The 13,086-nt window shown below is 37.6% G+C and overlaps 1 protein-coding gene across 1 annotated transcript in view; it reads right to left on the bottom strand.

The window, feature by feature from the left end:
- Nucleotides 1-13,086, bottom strand: part of LOC121421954 (mucin-like protein) — a 24,504-nt gene extending 11,418 nt beyond the window's left edge. The window contains exons 1-10 of the mRNA XM_041616754.1: nt 12,958-13,086; nt 12,183-12,386; nt 9,737-9,853; nt 8,792-8,997; nt 8,336-8,420; nt 7,321-7,527; nt 6,143-6,256; nt 5,074-5,322; nt 4,435-4,623; nt 3,825-4,009 (exon numbers count right to left, since the gene is read on the bottom strand). Of these exons, the coding sequence (XP_041472688.1) occupies nt 3,825-4,009; nt 4,435-4,623; nt 5,074-5,322; nt 6,143-6,256; nt 7,321-7,527; nt 8,336-8,420; nt 8,792-8,997; nt 9,737-9,853; nt 12,183-12,249 (1,419 nt within the window). The 5' untranslated portion in view covers nt 12,250-12,386; nt 12,958-13,086. The remainder of the gene's footprint in view (nt 1-3,824; nt 4,010-4,434; nt 4,624-5,073; nt 5,323-6,142; nt 6,257-7,320; nt 7,528-8,335; nt 8,421-8,791; nt 8,998-9,736; nt 9,854-12,182; nt 12,387-12,957) is intronic.

Here is a 13,086-nt window from a genome sequence, read left to right as displayed (position 1 = left end):
ACTAACTAATCGCTCCAATTAAATGACAAGCCTTCTTGGGAAGTAATGGCGAGTTATGCAAATGCACTTGTCAGTAAAATTGTTATATCATATTGACTGACTTGAATATATATATATAGACAGTAGACATGAAACAGCCTCAAGAATCACTTCCTGTATATGCACTATGTAGCATATGCGGCAGACCTGAAATAGTTCGAGCTACATCTTCTGTATGTATGTTGCTCCTTTTTTTAATTGATTATAATGTTGGACAGTTTAGTCATTTATTTTATAATATTTTCTATCTAGATAATGAAGAAAAAATATTTACATAATGTACAGCTGTGCAGTTTCCAGTAGTTTGGGACTTTGGGTACAATTCTAGTGAATGAATAGAACGTACATGTGTCGCAGATGCCCTCAGAGTTGGGCATGTATATCTAGTCCAAAATTTAGGTTAAGACTGCCCAGATTGATTATAAGTAGGGAAAAGTAAAACCACTGTGAAGCATGCATTATGCTCGACAAAGAATAATAGAGGCAATAGGGGAATACATCAAGTAAGTTACAGTCATCACCATCAACAATGAATTGTTCATCAATCAGAGTGTAAGAGACATTTCTCCTCATAAGGACATTATATTAGGTGATAGTGCAATCAGCAAATTAATTTCTGAGTTGGGCATGCAAAGATGTATTGGATGTATATGGAAGGAAGAAGTATATCAGAACTTCATGCCACTGTTCTGTGCCGGGTTTTTGTGGCAGAGTATTGATCACGTCCAGCCAACCTTGGCCTTGTTGCAGAAAGAGTTGCGTTTAAATGCAAGTCCCGAACACGGGTGCTTTATTGGCTGAAAATCAAGTTGCACAAGATTTTTTGAGTTGCGTTTGATCGCAACTCTTTCTGCAACGGGCCCCAACTATCACAAGTGCGTCAGATACGTAGGTGAAAGAGTCAGCTGCGCATATACTGCATCCTGCAAGATCTTTCAAGTAATGATCCATGAAGCTGCAGGATCACAGCCAAACACCTGCAATCGGAACTGACTGGTCAAATCAACTTCTGCGGGAGCTTTCAAGTCATGATAGATCCCGGAGGAGCAGGATCCAGGCCAACAAGCCTGGAAACAGAACAGATGGTCGCTCCAAATCAACTCTAACGAGATCTTTCACGTGATGATAAATCCTGGAGCTGAAGGATTGATCCAGGTCAAAACACCTAGAAACAAAACGGACAGGTCCAAATCAACTTCTGCAGGATCGAGTCATGATAGATCAATCATATAGCTACAGGATCCTGCCAACATGCCTAGAAACCGAACGGAACTGATCGGTCAAAATCAACTCTAGCAGGATCTTTCACGTCATGACAGATCACAGAGCTGCAGGATTAACCAAGTCAAAACCATGGGAGAAGGAACTGACAAGTCAAATTCAGCTCCTGCACATGGCATTAAGTCCGGAAACGGTATGGAAAGCTAATATGATCTTCATTGCAGGCTTCGAAAGGGAGGGGATAAACCAAGGCAGAGTGTGTTGGCTTTCAAGAGAACCACTATTGTTACCTGGAGATAGAGTGGTATCCAAGCACTTATTTGAAAATTACTTTCCGGCGGGATTTTGGTGTTCGAAAATAATTTCTAACTCAGTTGACTCAATCAATTCTTGGCAGTCATTTTTTCATCTCTCCAAGATCAGAGATATTTAATATGTAAGCACCCATGACCTCCTGGTGAGCTCTTGTAGCTGTTGTTCTAATTGTTCTTCTCTTGTTAAATATCGGTTTTGTGGAATTCTTTCCAATGCATTTTTACGTGTTATACAGGGTCTTAAAGGAGATTCATAGGGTAAATACATAGCTACAAATACAGAATGTCAATGGTTTCAAGACATTTATTTCTTGATGATACAAATTCCATCAATTATACCTCCATTGTAAATCACTCAGATAAGTAAACATAAGGTCTATTATCATTCAATGATAAATATGTAACTAAATTATATAGAAATAACATACATTAAAGTACCCTTTGCTATGAAAGACACCAAATAATTTAAATCGATGGCCGATCTTTACATGTGTTTTTTTTTTATCTTAATCCATAATGATTATGGTTTCCAAGGGAGCAAAAATGGTGTTAAGGTGATTTTTTTAACATGCAGCAAGCATTACCATACAAATAATATGCAACCCCAAAACATCGTCTTTGGAAACATGAGCCATATCATGAAGTAGTTTAATTTGTGCAATATCTTACATTTTTAAGCATCTATTAGTACCTCTATCAAAAGTCTTACCATAAGACCTTTGAGCATTGGTTGCTACAGAAAACTTGTTACTTATCATCTAGTACTTTGCATGGGTGTGTATACATGGTATAATTATTCCTGGGTTGTTGTGATTAATGTATTAATGCTTTAAAAGAAAAAATATGGTTCATATGAATTATGATCAAGAAAAAAAATACCTTACAAGAATGGGTTACCATGGAAAAATGTTACCTAGCAACCGTTGCTATGGTGCTTATTAGGCCTACCTAAGGAAAAAATCATCACATGAGGAATCTATGGGCCAAATTTAATTTCTGAGCTATTCTGAGTAGATCATATTGATCATATTCATCTGAACAATGATAAACAATTTGTTGCTATGGAAAATGGTCCCTTGGCAGCCATTGCTATGAATAAACGGATTAAAGCTGTTTTGATACAAAATACAAAGGAACATGCTTTAGATTAAAGTTCATGCAACATATCGCTCATTAAATGCTACTTAATCCCAATAAAGCTCAGTTACTAAGGTAAATATGTTGCCTAGCAACCGTTGCTTTATAAGGCAAATTCACGTTGGCACCCCCTGCTAAAAGTGTTTAGAATAACTTACTCTACCTTTGTGCCAATTTTCATGCTTTTACCATTTTCTGAACATTTTTTTCACCAGTCACCTAGACTACAATGATATGTAAAGGTAAGACCGACGGCCCGTGACATAACAATAAAATGTCGCTGCATACTTGTTTAGGGGTTCATTTCAGGGAATACGTGCCAAAAGTATCGTTTTGTCTCCAATGCTTGTTAAGGGGAGGGTTTCACACCAATACTTGTTAAGGGGTGCATTTTCAGAATATGGAATATACGTGTTTAGGGTGCTTTTGGAGACCTTATGGTCGCGCATGGTATCCACTCGTCAATGGGAGTGCCTCCCCGGCTTCTTTGTAAATGTGAATGCTTCGAGCGAACTTAGTTAATGATAAAGTACCGAAAATCCAACTCAGTATGTTTTAGGTATGGTTAATGATTGTTCAAGAACAGTGTACCTGCAGGGAAAATTACAAATTTGATTGTGGGTGGTAACATGGCGATAGGGTAAACTTGTTTGGGACAAAAATACAGGTTGTTGAAACTTTGGATAAAAAGACAAGCCAGTTGAAACATGACAACTCGGCTTATTTTAGATTAGAAGACAAGATTATGGGTTTTGGTTGCTTGTTGACTTGTTTAAGACAGGAGCAGAGGAGCTGAAACTTAGAAAGACAATTTGTTTGGGAAAAGACAGGTAGACAAGTCGAAACTTGGAAAAGCAATTTTGTTGAGACAAGAAGAATAGAAAAGTCGAGTTTTCGTTTTCCTCTAGAATCGGCTAAGTCTTGTCTTCTTTTCCCAATTGACTTGCCCAGTTCTTATAGCTCGTAATCCTATCTGCTTGTTATACATATTTCTGCATTCTGAGTTTCAAGAACTCGCCTTCTTGTCCCCTATCTCAACGTCTGGATGACACAGCCTTCCGGTCGAATTTATCCAACAATATTAGTTCCTTCTCACATGTTGGTTATACTTACAGCAAAGCCATTAGCACTGAGGTCCTGTCCCTCGGCCTGGCTCTCAAAGTCACACACGCCATTGTTCTCGCATTGACAGATGAGGACATTGTACGACAAAGAGGTCTCCGCGCCTCGGTTGTCCATGGCGATGATCTCAATGGAGGAGACGTTCAGGTCAGTAGGTATCCAGGTGAATATGCCATCTATGAAAGTAGTAGATAGAAGGGAAGGGAAGAAAGTGAGAGATGCGGGGAGATATGGGATGAGAACAAGTGTTTAGAAAAGAGGAAACGGCAGAAAGACGGGCAAAGTCAGAAAGGGACGAACATACATAGAATATACAGAGAATAGTGAGAAACAACGACAAGAGGTAGATAACAGATACAAAACGAGAATACAAAGAAGGGATGGGAGAGAGAAGGTTAAAAGATAACGATAAGCATAAAGAAGGGGATGGAATATAAAGAGAAAAAGACCAAAAAGAAAGCATGCGTAATCATTCAAACTTCGCTTCACTTATGTAACTATATATATTATGACCTGTCATTAAAACTCTAAACCATTATTTAGGCGATTGAAGGAGAGTAAGTAACAATAAAACATCAACTCACACCCTTGAAAATCTCACCTGAGCTGATATTTGTACCATCCGGAGTTGTATCGTTGAAAGTGAAATATACGTCTTCATCATTAGGGTCCTGTGCAGTAATCTCTAAGGTAATGTTCACGCCCACTTGCACAAAGAGAACATCATCCTCTTGAAGTCCATCTGTTTCTGTCAGCTCTGTCACGCTTGTTATGTTTGGAGGGAAATTTTCTATAAAGTTATAAAACAGAAGAAAATTTATTTTTCAATACATGCGTGTATTTTAAAATCAGAAATGTTACTCAAATTTGTTTCAACATTAGGGAGATCTCCTATCGCTCCTGTGATTATCAGGGCTTGAGATATCAATGTTGTCATTGTTAATTGCTAAAAACTGATATAAACTTACAAAGTGGATCTATGAATGCAAAGAAAAAAATACAACTGGTAGCCCATATTTTCAGCTCCCACACCAATGCTGCTGCTGGTCTGCCATAGTGTCAGTTGAAATGCAATACAATTCTGTAATTCTAATAGGCTTTGTACAGGTATAATCTGGTCCCAGTTGGCCATGGGTTAATAAACATAATACAAACAAATTACAAAACAATGTAAGAGGAAAACCAGAACATATGATAATATTCATAATTTGGGGTTAGTGATAGAGATGCCAAATCTCACCAAGGTTTTGAAGATCGTTGTCAAGTTGGTTCCCGGTGTCCATCGTCTGCATTCCCAATTCGGGGTTGACAGCGAGGAAGTCGAATAGGCACGCTTCGTTATCCCCGCAAGTCTCCCGGGCGTCTCTGGTCCTGTCTGGGTCAAGGGCGAGTAGGGCGTCTAAGAACATTGGTGTGTAGTTACTCGGATTGTAGTAACTCCAGTCCCTATCACCGTATTCAAACAGCGACTCGTTCTCCGTAATCATCCCTTCAGGAGTAAAGAAATAACTCTGTTAAGTTAGGTAAGAAGGTTTAATGGTTGTTTTGATTTGCGAAAGGTGATGATTGTCATCATCATCATAATCGTCGTCTTCGTCAAAATCATCGTCATCGCTAATACCATTATCATGATCATTACTCTCATAATAATCATTATCAACGTGGTTGCCGTCATCGTCAGGGCATTGTCATCACTTATACCTTTATCATAATCATCATCGTCATTACCATTATTATCATCGTCATGCCATTACCATCATGAGCATCCTAATCGTCTTCGTTGTTATATTATCGTCGTCATCATCATTATTAACAAAAACAATATCATTGTTTATCATCGCCGTCATCATTATTATCCCTATTACCACAACCACCACCATTTTTTTTATCATCTTCATCATCATCATCATTATAGAACAATAATAATACACTTAGTATAGGATTTGTATAGCGCACGTATCCACCTTGTTAGGTGCCCAACGCGCTTCTACATTATTCCGGGTAAGTTAATCTATCAATTCCGGTGCTCACATTATTTTAGGGATTACTTCTTGCCTGAAGCCATTAACCTCACCTGGGTTGAGTGCAGCACTATGTGGGTAAATTTCTTGCAGAAGAAAAACACGCCATGCTTTGGCATTGAACCCACGTCTTTCAGATTGAATGACGAGAGTATTAACCACTAGACCAAGATGCTCCCTTGTGATTATCGTCATCATCATCAGCGTGATCGTTATCATCACCACCATCAACATCATCAACTGCTTGATAATAAAATGTACGTGTGCCAATAAAAGCTAAGAACTTACATGATTGTCCAAATTGGAATATTTCTTCTTCTGTTAAATTTCTCCCGGGTTGATCGGTCAGCAACGTTCCATTTCGTAAAAGAAAATCATCCGATGTATTTCCATTGACATTACCTGATAAAGATGTCAAAAAAGAAGGGTATGATGCGAAAATATTAGCTCAATATGCTTGATAAAACTTTTAGAAAAAAAAAATGTTGTATATGTTGTATACATGTACATGTAGTACTCTCATTAAATATATATGCTTCCCATGTATACGGGTACAGGATATGCACTGTACATCATTTGCAAACGACCGAAGCCGAGTCGATGTTGGCCATGGCGGTCCGACGACTCATCTAATGCAACGGTCGATCTTTTTTATGCTAATGATTTCGTCCTCCTATTCGCACTGATTAACACCCTTCCCTGATTCAACATTCATTTTTGGAAACCTACGGATGGAGAGATTATATGGCAGAGACTTAGGAAACTATAGTGCCCGTTTAGAGCTCGGCTCCGAACGAGAATCGCCCGCCAGAGCCTACGATCAAGTGACGAGCATCATTCATGAATCGCATGAAGAGTTCGTTAAAAAAAGAGAGACGAACAAGTCCACCCCAACAAAAAGTTGATTTGAACAAAGAGGCAAATCCAACAAGCATAACACTGAAAAATTCATCAAAATCGGATGTAAAATTAGAAAGTAATGACATTCTAAACGTTCGCTTAATTTCACAAAACAGTTATATGCACATCCTAGTCGGTTGGCAAATGAGGAGACTGATGACGTCATCTACTCACTATTTCTTATGTATTTTATTATATGAAATATTCTAATTTTCTCCTCAAAATCGAGTGAAACGATGACTAATTCCTCCCTGAATATGTGAAACTAGCACTGTTTCATATAAGTTTTAGTCAAGTTGATCCTTATTGTCAAATCTGTAAAAAATTGTAACCAGAAAAAAGCTGTATGAGCAACACTATCATGACTATTGGGGATTTTCACGAACAATGTTGCTACCTTTGACGGATAAATCGTCATTACCGCGCTCTTTTGTTTTGGAAACGTACTTCAAAGCCATTCGATCGCATCCCCGAGACAAATCTTTTGACCTCCCATCTATCAAATTAAAAATGCGAAGGGTATATATTCCCGGATATCATCCCATGTATCCAACAAGATGCCTTACCAAGCAGACCCCTCCCTGTTGCGTTCTCAGAATACTCAGGCGGGACCATGACGGTTATATCCAAGATTCCATTCGTAAAGGTCACTGTAAAGGACGTACTCGAATAGCCTTCTGGTTGAAAGAGAGCTGTGACCTTGATCTCACCCTCGGATTCGGTCTCATTATCCGAGGATAAGATGAAAGTCGGATCCTGCGAGTCATATCCATCTAGGTATGAACATAGAAAGATTAAGGGAGTATAGTTTGGCATTTGTTGTAGGGTACATATAACCGAGCTTTTAATTTTTGTTTTCATTTTGATTTGTTGGCATAGTCTCAAAGTTACATTCATTATGTTATTGCTTTGATCAACTGTTGTACTGTCTACAATTCTTTACACCAGCCAACACGACCATCTCAGCAGTTTAAAATACCGCTACCAGTACCAAGGTCATCATAATCATCATCGTCGTCATCACCAACCACATCAAAAAATTATCGCCATCATCATTATCATCCCCACCACCACCAACATCATCATGATTATCCTCACCATCATTGTCATTATCCTCATCACCCATCTTATCATCACCGTAATATCATTAATGTTATTTCAGTCCATCAATCAGATATTTGCAAAGCTTCTATCAAAATAATAACAGTTATTGTTATGATGTACAATATTAATTCATGTTTGATTTGTTTACGTTTAGGAAATCTTACATATTAATGGAGAAACCATTAAATGCGTGCTTAGACATCATCTTCACTTTCTCGATCCTAATTATCATTCACCATCATCATTACCACTACCACCACCACCAACAGCAACATTATGATTATCATCACATTAATCAAACTACAAGAAATACTTTATATAGTTTGCCATATTAATAGAGAAACCATTAACTAGATCGTGAGATGTCATAATCGTCGCGGCAACGATCATCGGTTTTATCATCATCATCATCATCACCATCATCACCATCGTCGTCGTCATCATCATCATCATCAATCTTAAATATTCTATGCTTACCGTCTAGCAAATCTGTCATATTAATCGAGGAACCATTAACAAGAATACTCATTTCTGTCCTGTTGTCGTTCAGCTGGAATTCAACCTGATCAATATTAAGGATAATAGTGCGATTAATTATCCACGTTGTACAGTTCTCAAGACGCAAGGAAATACAAAAAAATGCAAAGTTACATTCATCAATCAACTGTACGATATATCGGTAAGCTTTGTGGAGCATGAAATTGGGACTTTTTGCATGCTTTAAACCTTAATAAAAACAATCGGTTTTGGATAACCATAAACCAATGAAAATTCCTTTTGAAAATTCATACTATCATTAACAATTCTCAAATTTGTTTTATGCGCCACTGAATAGGTCATATCAAATTTGGCTACACCAAATTCATCCTTGACCTCTCACATTAGTTCTTGTATTGAATAATCTGTATGAAATGAATTCCGCACTCCACCTACCCTTGTGATATCTTGTGTAGCAGCGAACCCTATGAAGACCGTTCCGTGTTCAACGGGTTCACTGTTGTTAAAAGCCTTGCCAGTTCTTGATTGTAAAACGAATGGATCACCGTGACTGTAAGACATCGTAATGTATTCACCAAGGCCGTTGAAGGTGTATTTCCTCCCATCCAGAGTATTGATATGCGGATCTCCCCAAAACCATCCTGAAATTTTGATAAAAATTTAGAGAGAAATGTACCAAAATACTCTTTTCAAGAATCACCTTCATTAACAAAGCTACCAGTCGACAAACGTACCCAATCCCATCAAGGCTTGAGGGCACTTGGATGTCTGTAACTTGGGTTCATCATTCTTGATCAACTTTATCCAATCAACGTCACCACATTAACGCTGTCTGCTTCTATATGAGGGTCTGGAACCTTCGCTAGGCGATGCACTTTGGATTCAAGAACAGGGTGTATGTATTGAAATGCTGGTCAAATGACAAAGCTTCGATGGGAGGTATTTGTCGATAAATGGTGCAGCATTTTCGTCACAAAATTCGGAGCTGATTAAAATTCTTGTTATGCAGTTTGTCCAGAGTTCAGGACGTAACTGCTGGATTCATTCCCCGCTGTTTAATAATAACAACACAATAAAGATAAAGAAGTCAATCACGTATACTGTGGTGAAATATAAATGTCCCGTTTGTATAAACCTAACACTTAATACATCTGAACGACATCTCTAAGCGCTTTACAAATTATTCTTCCAGTCATCTGACCCAGGCATGTCCAAACACAAAGTATGCACTTTCTTCACTCCCCGGGGAGCATTCCAACAAAAATTTAAAAGACTTACTTACTCGGCGTACTACATCTACTACTATAAGCTGTCGCATCTGATAATATAATAATTCAGTATCATTGTTAATCATGATTTCAGTTCGGTGATATTTCTTACCCATCCATGGTCGTCTGTAACCAAAGCAGTGAGCCCGTGGACGACGTCGCTCGTAAAGTCTACAGAAATCTCCACCAGCAAGTCCACAGCAGTAGAACCGTGGTAAGACATCTCTCTCTATGTAATTTAAAATAAATACTGATTAACTAATACAATATGAATATATAAAAAAGAAATTAAAGTTTGGAATTCAAGGACAATGTTGAATTAGTTTTATCTATACATAAACAAAAAAATATTTTTAAAATCCATTAAAGGAATTGTGCGGGATGAAAATATTTACATCTAAATAAATAGAGTAAAAGTCACAAAGCAAAATGCTGAAAATTTCATCAAAAGCGAATAATGAATAAAGAAGTCATTGAATTTCTAAGTTTATCAATATTTTGTGAAAATAGATATATGCATATCGTAATGACTATTCATTAGGTTGGCTGATGATGTCACATACCCACTTTCCCTTGTCTTATGTTATTACATGAAATCATATTTTTTTCATATTTTTTGAAATGTATAAATGCCATTATGATGAAATAAGTTGCGACAATAATTAACTAAGGAATTTCATCAGTTGTCAATTCAATTGTTTTTCGTTCCTGGTAGAAAAAACTTCGAATAAACCTAATTTCATAAATGAAATAAAAAAGAACAAATGGGGATACATCATCAGCCCTTCAAATTAATATTCATGAAGACATGCCTAGAACTATTTCACCGGAATAATGCAAATCTTTAAGATACAATAAATTAGTTATTTGTTTTTCGATTTTGATTATATTTCTCAGCATTATGCTATGTGATTTTTTTTAATACAAATATCTCCAGCCTGGACCATCCGTTTAACAACGAGCTACCTTTTAGCATGTTTAGATTTGATTGTTGTTATTCGATGCGCATAAATGACCCAACTTTCATATTGCTGGCCGTCTACATTCTAAATATTATGGAAACCAGTTACATGTAGATGGACCTAGGTATTGATAACATGGGAGCGTCATGGTGTAGTGGCTTTGACTTAGTATCGCTTAATGAGAGTGTCGTGGGTTCAAATCCTACCGAAGGTTCCCGGAAACGACCTGCTAAGCCAAGGGTAATTATGCTACATTTACTGTACAGCGCTTAGAGACTTCTGAAAAAGAGGTACTAAACTAAAGGATTAAAGTTACGATTGAAAAGTTTCTTTAAGAATAATGGTAGCGCACACATAGGATGTTTCCGCTCCGTGACTTACGGAGTATTTAAAAACAAAGTACATGCACTGAAACTACCCGTCAAATGACAAAGAATCAGCTATAAGGTCATCGTCGAAAAATTCGCTTCATGATTTTTCTGTATATTGAATTGCTTTCGTGTTTGATTTTAAATGAAATCTTTCTATGAAAGAAAACAAAAATTGTGAAGCTGAACAGCATTTTTGTCTTAACCCTAAATCTCCCGGGGTATTTTGATTCTTGTCATTCCGGGGGGGGGCATTATTGGCCCCCCCCCCCTTAAGATCTCGGCCGCCGATCGCGCGAGCGACGCAAAAATTTGCACACTGGTAGTGTGCGATGTAATCTACAAGGCTGTACGGTAAAATTTTCCAAAATAATGAGATTTTTTTTTATATGAATTAATTTTGCTAATTTATGCATAAATCATACTTTTTGCACTTATTCGCTAAATAAAGCTTCTAGAATGCTATTTTTTGGTAAAAATTTTCTTTGTAGCATTCTTAACAATCGTAATTCAAAAAAACTTTGGTTGGGAAATAAATTTCTTATGTATTTTATTGTTTTATGAATTTCTTAAGTATTTCTTTGTTTTTTTACTTTTTGTTTTTTATTGTTTTTTCAATGGAAATTGTTCCAGACATAATTCTGATCATAAACAAGGCAAAATTAATTAAGTTTAATCAGTAAAAGTAGAAATAATGATACATTTATGAATTTTGGCTAAATACGCAATTTACATTGGATTTGTACATGAAATCAGAAGCTCCTTGCGTTTATGAACAATTTTGGGTCTGACATGCACTTGCATAATGTTGCTTAATGTCTTAACCGCGTACCCGCCGGGCTTCACAACTTTGGTCTCAAAATTTGCGCGAGACTTGAATGTAAAAAGTCAGTGAGCTGCGAGGTGAAAAAATTTCGCGCAGCAGATATATCGCGAAAATTGTTGAGGGGGGGGGGGCATTATGGCCCCCCCCCCCGGGAGAATTAGGGTTAAGCTTTGGAGCTGATGAAAAATTACAAATATATCGCCTGTCCAGAGTCAAGGACTAAACTGCTGTTTTTATTCACCAAATTTCGACAAAGCCTTCTTGAATGTTCTTTATCGCCAAAAGCATTTCATAGTACATCTTCTCTGTTCTTAAATCTTCGGAGGTCGCAGAGCCAAAACTCCTTGTTCAACGGCGCACATTTATGATGTGGCTTCGCCCAAGCTGTACATGCAAACTCACCTATCCATGCATAATAGTAACTAAGGGAGAAATAGAAGAATGAGAAGAATCTAGCGTTCGGTGGCATGACTGCTTGGTAGTGGCTGGACCGCCAAAGGCCTCTATAGCCCCTGATCAAAGCAGAAAATTCATAGGTACATCTGTATCCACCTCCAATAAAAAATCTGGGCCATCGAGGCTGGTAACAGGTAGTCCCTATACTGTCTGTTAATAGGACATAATTATGACAAAATAGAAATGATCGACTCATAGCGTTATTAGTATCTCATTAAAACTGTGGTATTGCACTTTGTCATCCAGGCTAACACATTTAGTTATATATTTTGAGGAAAAGCTGACTTTTCTATATAGGACAACACCTGGGAGAAAATCAAATGGGAGCATTGTACTTAAAGTGAGGGGGCATGAGGCCAATTAATAAAACCGTGAGCTTGATGGCATTTGATTAAAATAAGCCATGTTCTAAAGTAGTTTAGCATCCGGTCCATTTTCACTTTAACAGGGTTGAGATTTTGAATTTGCATATGGTAAAGGTCGAGTTCAAGGGCTAAGATTAGAATAGGGATGTCGTTAAATGCAGCAAAACTGCGCTTCTGCTGCGTCTACTATCGACATGATCGTCCAGGATGTTCTGGTAGAATCGTACACGATATCTCTCAAGTCTGAGGAAGAGATTTCTTACAAGAAGGAATATGAAAAGACCCACTTATAATATAATAAAGGAATGTCTTCATTACCAGAAACAGATGCACGGAAAGAAAAATATACTGCTCACCTAAATAATAATTAGGGAGTCCATAGACGTAACCGCTGCCATATCCATAAAAAGGGAAGTTGCAACGAGTAAACCTTCTATCAATTCGGGCCTGCCAGCGAGTACAGGGGCATGGCTCTGCCCACGGTG

This window comes from Lytechinus variegatus, chromosome 9 (assembly GCF_018143015.1).
Source record: "Lytechinus variegatus isolate NC3 chromosome 9, Lvar_3.0, whole genome shotgun sequence".
In the NCBI taxonomy this organism is placed as follows: domain Eukaryota; kingdom Metazoa; phylum Echinodermata; class Echinoidea; order Temnopleuroida; family Toxopneustidae; genus Lytechinus; species Lytechinus variegatus.
Note: the sequence above shows the minus strand (reverse complement) of the source record. Positions and strands in the feature narration are given on the sequence as shown.